The sequence below is a fragment of the Pollicipes pollicipes genome, unplaced genomic scaffold (genome assembly GCF_011947565.3).
Source record: "Pollicipes pollicipes isolate AB1234 unplaced genomic scaffold, Ppol_2.1 Scaffold_3087;HRSCAF=3621_pilon_pilon_pilon, whole genome shotgun sequence".
NCBI classification, from domain to species: domain Eukaryota; kingdom Metazoa; phylum Arthropoda; class Thecostraca; order Pollicipedomorpha; family Pollicipedidae; genus Pollicipes; species Pollicipes pollicipes.
Window position 1 is genome coordinate 26,637,375 of NW_023596225.1, and position 13,345 is coordinate 26,650,719.

General features: G+C 58.3%; 1 protein-coding gene across 1 annotated transcript; it reads left to right on the forward strand.

Annotated features, from left to right (window-relative positions):
• Positions 1–1,102: 1,102 nt before the first annotated feature.
• LOC119089967 (mini-chromosome maintenance complex-binding protein) lies at positions 1,103–4,174 on the forward strand. Its single transcript, XM_037212768.1, has 4 exons — positions 1,103–1,246; positions 1,391–2,198; positions 2,616–2,877; positions 3,279–4,174. Exons 1-4 carry the CDS (start codon positions 1,103–1,105, stop codon positions 3,544–3,546), a joined length of 1,482 nt encoding a protein of 493 aa, XP_037068663.1. The 3' UTR covers positions 3,547–4,174.
• Positions 4,175–13,345: the final 9,171 nt, after the last annotated feature.

Consider the following 13,345-nt stretch of genomic DNA (forward strand, 5'->3'; position numbering starts at 1 on the left):
GCTATGGCATTAGATTTGTCAGCCTGTCATAACTCCTTAAACATTATTTCCTCATTCAATACAAGTGACTTAATGGACCTTGCCTGATGTTAAGCTTTTTGGCACAGTTTGAAATTGCAGTATTTTTTGGCATACCAAAGAATGGCAGGTCAGACCAGAATTGGTTTGGAATGCATAGTTTGCACCAAAGTGTATTGAGATCAAGTACCTAAGCACAAATGTGACACTATCAGAGGCGATCATTTACAGCCTGTCGGAGATGGTGGCTTTGAAGATTTTCACAGGAAGTGTAAAATCTCATGAATTTGGCTAAAGGCATTTCTCAGTTATGACTGTTTGAAGCTGATTTGAGCAAAACTTCAGCACTCTAGGGCTGTTTGGTCCCTGTGTCTGACTTCCATTTTGTCCCTTTTGTAAGTGTTTTGTGATCATAACATGTTTATAGCTTCTTATAATTACTATGTTTAACTGTCAAGTATCATCAAATCAGTGCATAAGATTACTAAGGTTAGTTCATCATTGCTTGAAATTTAATTAGATAGTTACTTTACCAGCTCTCCAAATGGCCTTCATTGTTAGTATGATGTCAGCCATGAACAGCTGACCAAGTCTCCATCATGATATTCACTTCTTTCACAGTAAATATTGAAACCCTTGTCTTGCAATGCAGTATTAAGGCATTTGGAAGGATCCAATCCCAAGTGACTGTGAATCCCCTTTCCCATGTAAAGCCTTGTGATATGGTGATGTCCCACACTCCTGTGGACAGGAACACCTGGGACCAATATTGGTATGTTTTCACCAGCATTAAGGTATTACAATTGAATGTCATATTTTGTCACCAGCATTGGTCCCAGCCATGCCTGCCGAGATGTCTGAGCCATCGACCATCACTGCCTGGACGTCGGCGCCGCTGGACGAGATGGCGCGCCAGTTCGCCGCCGGCGTGGCGGCCGGCCTGTCCACCGCCGCCGCCGAGCAGCAGGCCGCCGCCGCCCTGGTCGCGGCTGTCGGTGCGCCGGCCGCCTGGCGCCACCTGCCGCTGCTGAATGGCGCGCCGTCGCACACGTGGCGCGCTGGCCGGCTGGCGCGCTTCCGCGGCATGGTACAGGACATGCACGACCCCGAGTTCTACCTGCGCGCGTACGGTGTGCGCGGCCCGAGCGGCGCCGTGCGCGCCGGCTGCGGCCGCTACCGGGACGTGGTGGACTGCGGTGCGGACGAGCAGCTCGACCCAGCGCTCTCAGTCAGCGGCGACCGGCAGACGCTGCGCTGCCTAACCGTGCCGTGCCGCACGCCGTGGGTGCGCGAGGCGGACCGCGCCGCCGCCGCCGCCGCTGCGGCGGGGGATGGCGAGCCGCTGCCCGCACGGGCGTCGGCCGCCTCTAAGCGGGGGCTCGAGGAGGAGGAAGAGGACTGCGAGATGGAGGCGGAGAGCGAGGACGTCGACAAGAAGTTCAAGGAGGAGCCTGCGGCGGCGGCGGGGCGCGGCTCGGACGCCACGGCCGCGCAGGGGACCGCGGCGGCACCGCCGACCCACGGCGTGCCACCCCCGGACGCGGACGCCATGGTCTGTCTCGTCAAGATCTACGGAGACGAGCACCGGCTCTCGCTGAACGACATGGTCGAGTTCGTGGGCGTGCTGACGCTGGACCCGACGCTGGCGGCGGCCGGCGACGCCGAGGACGCGATGGACGCCGCCGAGCTGGCGGCCCACAACCCGCCGCCCTCGCTGGCGCCGCGCCTGCACGCCGTCGCCTGGCGCAAGCTCGAGCACAGCAACCCGCTGCTGGAGGCGGCGGTGGCGGCGACGGCGTCCAGTCCCGCGGAGCTGGCCGCCACGCGCCGTGAGCTGGTCACCGTCCTGCGCACGGCGCTGCTGGGCGACGCGCTGGCCGCCGAGCTGCTGCTCTGCCACCTGCTCTCGTCCGTGTACGTGCGCCGCGATGTGATGGCCCTGGGCAAGTTCGCGCTGAACCTGGCGCGCGTGCCGGCAACCGGCGCGCTGCCCGAGCGGCTGTTCGCGCTGCTGGAGCGGCTGACGGAGAAGGCGCTGTTTGTGCCGCTCTCGCTCGGCAACATGAACGGCATGACGCTCGTGCCGAAGAAGGACTACAAGCGGAACGTGCTGGACACGGGCCGGCTGCAGCTGACCCAGAACACGCACCTGGTGCTGGACGAGACGGCTCTGTCGCCAGGTGGGCGGGCGGAGCGGGCGACAGGTGCCCTCCCCACCTTTGCTGTGCTGAGGATAGCTTAAATTAGACCACATTGGACGATTTCATGCAGCTTGTGGAGCGGTTAATCTGCATTGCTTGAAAAGTTTGCTTGCTTGAAGGTAAAAGTTCTCCATAATGTATATCAGGCCTTCGGTTACCGTTGCAGTTCTGCAACAGATGCTGTGAAGTCCTCGTGATTGGTTTTGGGCCAGGCATGTGGCCATCGATGTCTTGTATTATACTCTCTCGTTTCCTTTTACGTATCCACTCTTAATTTCACTCACCGTGGCTGATGCACGCCGCCACAGACATCGTATTTTAGTTATTTTCCCGTGGCGGTGTGACCTCGCTAACTTGTGTGCGGCCGTGGCTGACCTGTTGTACGTCTGTCCACAGGTCAGCTGGACGAGCGGGGCGTCCAGAACCTGGCAGCGCTCGGTCACCTCATCACCTGGCAGAAGGTCGAATACGACTTCGGCTTCCACAAGCTGGCCTACGTCGCCGACGTGCCGGTGCTGGTGCTGTCCGAGGGCCGCTCGCTGCTGCCCAGCGACTGCCGGGTGCCGCTGGAGCCGACCGAGCCGGCCGACCGGCTGGAGGAGCAGCACCGCGCGCTGGACCAGTACCTGACGCCGCCGCTGCTGCAGCAGATCCGCAGGTACGGCACCGCGCACTGGAGCCGGCACTGACGTCAGCTCTTCATCAGGTCAGCAGTTGGGTACCCCGCTCGTGGCTAGTGCTTGGTGCCATCACGGCCACAACGAGTCCGCGAGTATGGTACCATACTCTGAGCTGGTGCCGAGCGGTGGCATGCGGTCTCCCCAGCAACCCGTGCCTTGCCATTTCTGAGCACGCCACGGTGCATTTGACCTTGGAGAGCTCCTCCGCACGTCACCTGCCTTACTCGGCATAAGCTGCGATGGAGTCCCGTCCTGTCTGCAGTCTGACCATCCGTCGTGTGTGTGTGTGTGTGTGTGTGTGTGCGCGCGCGCGTGCGTGTGCGTGTGCGTATGCGAGCATGATACGATGGCATCGCTGACGGTCCGCCGCTGCCGGCAGGTACCTGACGGTGGCGCGCTGCCTGCCGTACGCGGTGCCGGAGCGGCTGCAGGCGACCGTGCAGCAGGAGTTCGTCAGCTGGCGGCAGCAGGCCGGCGGCCAGGTGAAGGCCGAGGACCTGCACCAGCTGCTGGTGCTGGCGCGCCTGCTGAGCCTGTCGCGCGGCCAGACCGAGCTGACCGAGGAGGTGTGGCAGGAGGCGCGCCGGCTGGACGAGCAGCGCCGCCAGCGCGCCGAGAGGCTGGAGCCAGCGCCGGTGGCCGCCTGAGGCAGGCGACGGAGGTCGGCACTGGTGTGGCGGGAGGCTGGTCGCGAGTGGGCGAGATGTGACAGCGGCCGGCTGTGGCGCGGTGGAGCGGTCTGGATGGGAGCTCTGAGACCGTTCAAGTTGTGTTGTGAACAGTGGAGTTCTGAGCTGATGAGGCTGTCGTGATGCTGCTGATACTGCTGTTGCTGCTGCTGGCGGCGTGAGGACGCCAGGAAAGAAGTACACATAATTCCCACAGACCGTTTGGGCCTGCTGTCTGTGGCGGCGGAGTCTGGAGCTGCCAGCGTCTGGCAGGGATCGCCGGGGACCATCAGACTCTTCCCCGTGGGGTGCGAGTGGTCGCTGTTCGGCTGTCCAGGAAGCGATGCTCAATCTCGCGTTGTGACGGTCTCCGCAGTGAACCATCCCCGTTTCCGCCGCGGATGAACGCGTGGTCCCACGATGATGACGTCATTGGTGTCGGAGTAAACTTGCGGTCGCTGCACTGTGGTCACCTGACGAAGACGAATGTTTGTTTTGTACCGCACATTGCTGACGTATCTGAAGCGTGTGTGAAAGTCGCATTCCATATTTTTGTCGACTGCGCGACTGGTGTGATGGAATGATAATGATGCCTGTGACATGAGAATAGACCCGTTTTGCTTGCCATTGTTTTCGTCGTGGGAAGTGGGTGGTTCCACGGACTCAATGAGTAACAGTCTGGGACTGCGCGAGGCGCATCGGAGCACCAGCGTCGTTTGGAGTTCAGACCATTCATAGTTGTTTTTGGCGGATGTTGGTGTGCGTCGCATGGATCGGTCGATCGTCATAGAAAATAACAGCATCGAGATAAGCCGGCTCCGGCATACTCCAAGTGTCGGTACGCCGTTGATCGAGGCCAGGGACGCTCCCGCCGCCACGTCCCCCCCCCCCCCCGCCGACCCGCGCCTGACAGTGGCTCGTCCGTACGGTCACAAGTGCGCTGGGCATATCTGGCGGAACTGCCACCGGGGGGGGGGGGGGGGCTGTCTGTTCAAAATAAATGAAGCATGTTGGAAATAAGTCAACGTCCTGGTTGCAAGACAGGCCTATTCTCTTTCTCCTCCAGCACAGTTTATCCACTTGACACGACTATGCCACGCGATAGGCAAACTACCCAGGTTCCCAGTTGTTCATGCGTCCCAGCAGAAGTTCTACGCTTGTGTGCCGACACGCGCCGCATCAGAACGGCTAGGTCTAACAGCGTGGCGCGCCAGCGGCCCAAATCCCCAGTGAACACTGGTGCCCCATTGACGCGATTTCCCGCATTAAGAATGTTGTAGATGGCGTTCTGGTCCCGTGCAGCACGAGTTCCGCGCCAAATCCTCCTTCGCGCGTTTTTTTTTTTACCTCCAGAGGTGCGCTGACCGCGTTGCTCGTCCGCCCGCCACCGCGGCGCGAGACCGATGTGACCTGTCACCCATACTGACCTCGGACGGACGAACGTGTCCCAGAAACGGTCTGGGCCCTAGCTCTGTTCATACGTCATGCCGCGTACACAATTCAAGCCAGGCGAAGGGCAACCCGATTCGTATTTTTGCTGAGACGCGAATGTGTACGCAGTAGTGCATACCATGTACCTACGTGCCTCGGCCTCTTTGTAGCCTTTCAATGTAAGCATGTATGCACACCAATTTGGAAACCACACAGCTTTTCCGTCGTTTCCAACCTGTGTCCTGACTTCAAGAATTGCATGTGAGGGATCATTTTAGCGGTGGTGCACCAAATGTGCTGTTTCGTATTCATCGGAAGAAACACCAGCCCTCGCCGCCCGACCTGGCCATCAGTGCTCCTAAACTTTCAAAGGGATTGGGGCAATTGCATGGAGAAAGTGGACATCGCGTTAAGAGGGAGTAGTTGTAGTCATTTGTCACCAAGTCCAGCCCACTTTCCTCCCCTCCAACCGATATTAGAAAGCTACACGCCAGAAATACATTTTTTTAATCTGCTCTCAATGAGGTGGTGTTTGAATTTCCATGAAAGCTCGATTTTCTTTCCATCTTGCACGTAAGATTTCTCGTTGTGTGACCTGTTTTGGCCCGTGGAAGTCAAGCGCTTAAACATCCTCCAAAACGAGTGTTAGCGTCCGTGTTGTCATTGCGATATCATGAGAGATATCCTCTGAAAATTTTGCATAATTGAGGGTCACTCCAATGCGCGTTTGAATACGAATGCACCACTCCACTGCTAGCACCAATGGAATTCCCATAATCCATGCACGGTGAGGCTCCAGCTGCAGACATTTTCTTGGGAAGATAGGGTGCTGCATTCTTGGTCGTGCATTATGGAGCACGTTTAGTGCCTCATTTTGACGGAGGCCATCGCGCCGATCCTGGCCACTTTACGCAGCGATGGTCGGACGACATTCCATCACCCCCCCCCCCCCCCTTTCCTTCGGTGGCGTGCAGGATTACATCTGCGGTCTCAAGTACAGAACTTACGAAGTACCCTGCAAATGCACAGAGAAGCATGCTGTGAGATTCTTCACTTATCTGTGAGCCATTTCGTCTCTACCCAGCCTTGCGCATCGCCAGCCATGCCCCGAGCCAGCTGCCCGGTCACCTTCATTCCACCCGGCACCAAGGCAGCCGAAATCCCGCCCGCTCCACTGCCCATTGGGCCCGTCCCTGACCTCAGGCCGCGCCGGGTGAACGGCGGCCCGGTGACCCTAGGACCCCGCCGGTCACGGTCGTCTCCGACGCAGACCGCGGCTCGGTGCCATTTAGAGTCGCTCGATTAGGGATCGATACAGGCCACGTCCAGACATAACTGCTGTCACCTGACCTCGTAAACTTGTGGAGACATTGCTCGTGAATTTGTCATTACAGCGGATCGTGGAGCTTCGTTTCCCGGCCACACATCGAGACCAGGGACACGCTCGCGGGCACGTGGGCGTGTGACTAAAACATAATGGAAATGCACTCTAAGCGACGGGTTCTGCGCATGGAATATTCATTCGGATTATTGTCTTCGCTTAGAGCGTTAGGATCTTCACAACGACCGCCTGGTCAATCCTCCGGTCATCAAAAGGAAGGTCAGATAGCCGGTCGCTCGGTATGTCATATTATCGTGACGGCCGGAGAGTTAAATGACCGAAACGCTGTGTAGATACCAACACGCCAGGCGAGAGCGACAGCCCGAAGGATGGTTCCATCCGCTACGTTAGCACCTCGTCTTTTTCATTCCGTGAAACTGTAGCGGATCGGTACGGATCCCAGATGACATTCAACTGGCGAGCGGCTGGAACTGAACATCAGGCGAGCACACGCAAAGAGCCGTGCAACCTGCCTCTCGATGGTATTTGGGCTTAGGGGCGCTTAGACTGTCTTGGTAGTTTTACTTGTTTTCCTTTTAATGGCCGAGGAATGCAATGGGAGGATCTTTGTGCACATTTCAACACAATAGATGATGATGGCAGTCTGAACAATTGTTCCATCCGCATGGCTCCTGGTCTGCTGACAGGCGTTTTTCTCGCGCCAAGCGCGTGCGTCCCTATGAACTAAGTCCCCCAGGCTATTCACCGCGCGGCTACCTACGTCATACCTTTGCTGAATGCATCACATTGTTCGACAGCTATCGCTGCTGTATACAGGATATGCTTTCTTCTTCCATCTCTCGTAAGCTCACCAACTGCAGTCTTTTAGATATGAGAAGCCTTAGGAATTCTGATTGCGTGTTTAATGCCAAGCACGCAACATGTTTGTGGACGAATGGTGAGGGTTTATCAACTGCCGCTATCTTGTATACATGAACATTGAGGCTCGTTTAAGCGACCATTTAGGCCTTGGGTACAACTAACGGTCCCTTCACAAAGGTGCTTTTTCAGCACGTCAATCACGATTCGAAAACAGCTGACGTCGTGGGGAAAGGTATGACGTGTAATTAACATACCCGGGGGTGCCCAGATTGAGATCCAAGCGGGCTTGCTCGTCGCAGCGCAAGCCAAGCCTAAGGTCCCAAAGTCCGCTTAAATCACCTTGAGCATCCAGCCATACAAGAAGGCTGCAGTCGATAAGCCAGCCCTAATTAATTGGGCTTAATTAGGTGCAACTGGGTCTACAAATACAACGAGAAAAGTTGCATGCTAGTCATTTAAACACGCAGCCAAAGTATCTTGAGCCACACTTCTCCAGAAGCCGGACGGATCGGACGAGAGGCGAGGGTCTCCCATCTTTCGTTCGGCCTTAAAAATCGCTTTTTCGGAAGAAAGCAAGCCGTGCGTGCGACGGCGAATAGCTCCGTCGAAAAGCATGACACGTTCAGCACAAGTATGACGCAGCCAGATGCGGGGTGCAGACGGAATTGGCTCGCTTCTTCCATGTCCCACCCGGTCAAACATGCACGGCTCGGGCTATGTACGGGCGTACGACACACGAAACAAAACAGCCTCCCCCCCCCCCCTGGCAAGACAGTTACAATGCGACGAGCATGTCGTCTTCTATTTCAATTTGAGGACCTCGGGTACGTATTACGCGTTACACTTTTTCTCGTGACGTCATCTGCTTTTGAACCACTTCCAACGCATTTTAATAACGCCGGTGTATGAACAGATCCAACACCTCGTCGCGATTGTTCCGTACAACAGTACCGACGTGCCTTATCCAATCATATGGAAACCAGTTGCTACAATAAGCGTGAACCAAGTCGCAACGCCTCTGGGCCGAATTGCAAGAAAAGGCTCGACACACATGCTGGGTTCAACCAGTGCATCTACAGAAGGTCGGATGGCCCATGCAACATTGCGACCCAACGCTGGACCTCGTATGGATGTCGGTCGCCAGTCGGCTCATCTCGCACGCTCGATTTTTCCGTTTCTCTCGTATCTGATCGGGTCAATGTGGAAATCGTCTGGGCTCTCATCACACGGCTGTCTCCACCGTGACCGGTCTCGACGCTGTCCTCGATCGGCCAGTCTGCCTCCGATCCTGGTTACGCCTCAATTACGACGTCTTTCCCAACTGTTGCCTCATGACGCCTCTCATCATCGAGCCGTTTCCCTGGAGTTTCGCTTCGGTGTGCTTGTGTCATCTGACAGCCTGCTCACATTGCGTCTGCTGGTGTCAACCACCGCGACGCCGCTCCGTTTCTGTAGCATGGCGTCTGCTGGTGCCCACCGCCGCGACGCCCCTCCGTGTCTATAGCATGGCTCTGCCACCAGCTTTTGTGCCGCCAGAGTATGAAATCAGCGCTGCCACCGGCTCACAGACGGACGCCGACTCAAAGGCAGAGGCTCACCGCCCAAATGTCGATATTCCTGGCGTTTGGTTTCCGGATTTTTCCGGTTTCACATGACAGCGAGCGTGGAGAGCCTTAGCTGCTAGATCGGACCTTCATCCAGTCATCCAGCTGATCGGCTGAACTGGTGAGGCTGTCCGACCGTCCACCGGTCCGGCGGCGATGTGGATGTGGAGGCCGGCTGACCACCCGAACTGGTGAGGGCTGTCCGACCGTCCACCGGTCCGGCGGCGGTGTGGAGGCCGGCTGACCACCCGAACTGGTGAGGGCTGTCCGACCGTCCACCGGTCCGGCGGCGGTGTGGAGGCCGGCTGACCACCCGAACTGGTGAGGGCTGTCCGACCGTCCACCGGTCCGGCGGCGGTGTGGAGGCCGGCTGACGTCTGAACTGGTAAGGCTGTCCGACCGTCCACCGGTCCGGCGGCGGTGTGGAGGTCGGCTGGCGTCTGAACTGGTGAGGGCTGTCCGACCGTCCACCGGTCCGGCGGCGGTGTGGAGGCCGGCTGACCACCCGAACTGGTGAGGGCTGTCCGACCGTCCACCGGTCCGGCGGCGGTGTGGAGGCCGGCCGACGTCTGAACTGGTGCGGGCTGTCCGACCGTCCACCGGTCCGGCGGCGGTGTGGAGGTCGGCTGGCGTCTGAACTGGTAAGGCTGTCCGACCGTCCACCGGTCCGGCGGCGGCGTGGAGGCCGGCTGACGTCTGAACTGGTAAGGCTGTCCGACCGTCCACCGGTCCGGCGGCGGTGTGGAGGCCGGCTGACGTCTGAACTGGTGAGGACTGTCCGACCGTCCACCGGTCCGGCGGCGGTGTGGAGGTCGGCTGGCGTCTGAACTGGTGAGGGCTGTCCGACCGTCCACCGGTCCGGCGGCGGTGTGGAGGCCGGCCGACGTCTGAACTGGTGAGGGCTGTCCGACCGTCCACCGGTCCGGCGGCGGTGTGGAGGCCGGCTGGCGTCTGAACTGGTGAGGGCTGTCCGACCGTCCACCGGTCCGGCGGCGGTGTGGAGGCCGGCTGGCGTCTGAACTGGTGAGGGCTGTCCGACCGTCCACCGGTCCGGCGGCGGTGTGGAGGTCGGCTGACGTCTGAACTGGTGAGGGCTGTCCGACCGTCCACCGGCCCGGCGGCGGTGTGGAGGTCGGCTGGCGTCTGAACTGGTAAGGCTGTCCGACCGTCCACCGGTCCGGCGGCGGTGTGGAGGCCGGCTGACATCTGAACTGGTGAGGGCTGTCCGACCGTCCACCGGTCCGGCGGCGGTGTGGAGGTCGGCTGGCGTCTGAACTGGTGAGGGCTGTCCGACCGTCCACCGGTCCGGCAGCGGTGTGGAGGCCGGCTGACGTCTGAACTGGTGAGGGCTGTCCGACCGTCCACCGGTCCGGCGGCGGTGTGGAGGCCGGCCGACGTCTGAGCCAAACGCTGGCCGGCGGGCGTTGTTACCGTGGTCGCGTCGGTAGGCGGCCACCCGTCACGGGCCACTGACGACGCCGGCCGCCCTCTGTTCTCGCCGATCCTGTCGGCTCAACTCCCAGCTGGCTGCTCAAGCGGAAAATGGTGTCATTCGGTGCCACGTGGATAACGAGCATGCTGGACATCATCCGTGCACATAATGCTGGTGTCCTATAAAATGTTATAATTTGCTAGCAAAATATGTGTCCGCAGCAGCACAGTAGTCAGGGGGGGAGTGCTTTGGGACAGGGCCCCCTCCCCTGGAAATGGTGAGGCCTCTGGGGCCAAAGTACCCTCGTATGGTTTGAGAAGCAAACGCCCGTAGCCGTAGGGTTTCTAGAAAGCCAAGAATGGGCCCTGAGGCATAAAAATTGGATCCTGAGTCTGAAAAGGTTCCCAGAATCCAAAGACAGTATCCTCCAGCGACGGCGTGGAGACCCCTTGGCTGAACGGATCCTGTAGCGGTGAACCATGTGTAGCAACAGATCACGTCCCAGGACAGTGTTAACGTAGGGAAACGGTCACGGCTCAGCGGCGGTGCGCTAGCCCGTGGACGCGGTGGGGTGGGGTGGGACGCGGTGGTGCCGGCGAGTCGCACGCCGATCGTGTTGCGGGTGGGCTTGGAAGCAGTGTAAGAGATGCTGCTCGGGGCGCGTAGAGAGAGTCTCCCCGTCGGCGTTGCGTGCGGCAGCTCGCCGTTGTGTGTGGTGGTCCAGCCGAGATGTGATCTCCGAATACAGAGCCTCTATGTCTTGATTTGGCCCCTCCTGGACGATGCCGTGGTCGCGCCCATGGCAGCGCTTTGAAACGCGAAGGATAGTCGTGATGGCATACGGAGGTCTACAATACACGACACGACGGTAGCTTACAGGCTGCGCGAACCGCTTACATGCTCACATGCCAACGCTAACGCGCTTACATGCCAAACTGTCGGCCCGGCATGACGGGCATTTACCGCTGACTGATGAACGGCGTGGCGCTGGACGCGGGCCGCCATCGTCCAAGCTGCTGATTAAATGTATTTAGCATGTCTTTTTGCGGAGGGACATAGCAAAAATCGCATCAAACCGGATGACAAAGGCCGAGTCTGTAATGCAAGAAAACATGTCCGGTTTTTGCAGGCAAGACCTGGCTAAGACGCGCTGTGTCTGCGGTACTTTTTAATGAAGTATTTTGGGAGTTCGTTCCAGTCAGCTTAAGTCAAACGTCACACGGATCAAAACGCCCGTACAAAAGTGCTTCCACCCAAATGCCTTGAGAACTGAAGGCGATAAGCCTCGGCCTCCCCTCCGTTCCGCACACGGCTCCGGCGCGCCTTTCGTGCACGGGGTGGTAACGCGACGCGGTTACCGTGCGAGCCCTCCGCCGGGAGCAATCTGACACCGGCCGAGCGGTGCGGGTCCGGCCGGGCCGCATCCGGTCAGGCGGCGGCGGCGGCGGCCGTGTCTGCGCCGCGACTGCAGCCTGAAGCCGGCCGCTGCCGAAGCGGTCGGCAGCGCGGTAGCCTCACGGTCTCGACGGAAGCTCCGTACCACGGCGCAGTCGGGTTAATAATCAATGTGTGGTGAGAACAGCGTATATGTCCGACCGTCCATTTGCCCCGATCATTACTAGCGCTACCACCTGGGTTGTAACGTTGATTGATTGTTTTGGCAATCATGTGGTAATTATCCACATGTGTTATCAGTTAGGCAGCAAGGAGTGATAGTGGCTACGAATCATCAACATGGCGTAAAAGAATAAAAAAGTGGCCACTGGTATACCATTACCAGAGGGTATAACTCGCTCGTATTGGGAGGAAGGTGCTAGTAAAAAAGGAGACGAGTCTTCGATTCAAGAGAAAGTGGCCGTTGTCAGCCTCCATTACCTGGCCGTGGATGTGTTAATCGGGGGATGGAGACGCTTTTCTTTAGAAATGTGTACGGCGAGCCATGCGCCTACAGAAACCAGTTTAAACACTTTCTTCGAACCACCCCATCGGACCGGGAGGGTCGGGGTGTTCCTCCCGAGCTCTGGCACAGTCACCCCATCACCTCATCATGGCTCGATGTGCTGTCGAGCTTGGACGCATACTCAATGGAAGGCATGCTGCACATGCTCAGGTTTGAACAGCTTGACGATGGTCGGTCTCGGATATCGGTTACGATCGGCGAATTAAGATATTTATTGCCGAATCGAATGCTGTCGCTTATCAGCTGAGCTCCATGAACTAAATGAAAAGTCACCAATCAGTATCGTTGTTCGAAACCTGTTGGCAGCCAAAAAACAGCGAGTGCGTTCCATACGATCTAAAATAACCTCGCCTCAAGGAAAATTCATCAGACTCGATCACAGTCCTTTGAAAAAGAAGTGGGAAAGAGGACCATTCAATGACATCGCGTCATGATCGTCTATGGTTACTCGCAGATGACATAAGGAACGGACAGGCGGTCGCCAGGCGAAGCCTGTTGACGCGAGTTTGCTGACTTGGAACGATGTGCACCAGTGAGGGTAATTAAAAGATATGTGCAGCTTTCGTGAAAGAATACATCAAGCCAAGGGTTTTTGCTCAGATACTCAATCCTCGCAGTCTAACCGACCTGAGTTGCGTGGGTATGGCGTCGTAGGAACTTAACGCAAATAGCCACACTTCGCTACCATTAAAAAAGAAGCACCTTGCCGAACTTCAGCGAGCCTCGGACGACGAGCTGAAATCAGACTGAGGTCAGACTGAGCTCAGACTGCTCGTCAGTTCGTCTTCCCGTTGCCGACGCTCCTGCAGCCCGGTGCCGCGCGTCATGGAGGACTCAGCGGGCGTCCGCGGCGTCCTCTGATCCGCCCTGGCGTGTGTGGGATCCGAGATGGCGCATCCACGGCACGCCCGTGCACGACCGGCGGCCGGCGCTTTCACTGCGTCCGCCCGACGGTGGGTGGCCACCCGCCGCGCCCTCGCCGGCCGGCTGCGGTGGAGAGGGGGAGGGGGCGGAGGGAGGGTGCAGTCGTCGCCAGCCCGCGGCGTCCACCCGCGTCCCCGCGTGGTGAGAATAACCCGGCCGGCCGGACCAGCGGGATGGCGGCAGACATGGTGAGAAGACGTATCCGCCTGGGTGGTAAGTACATG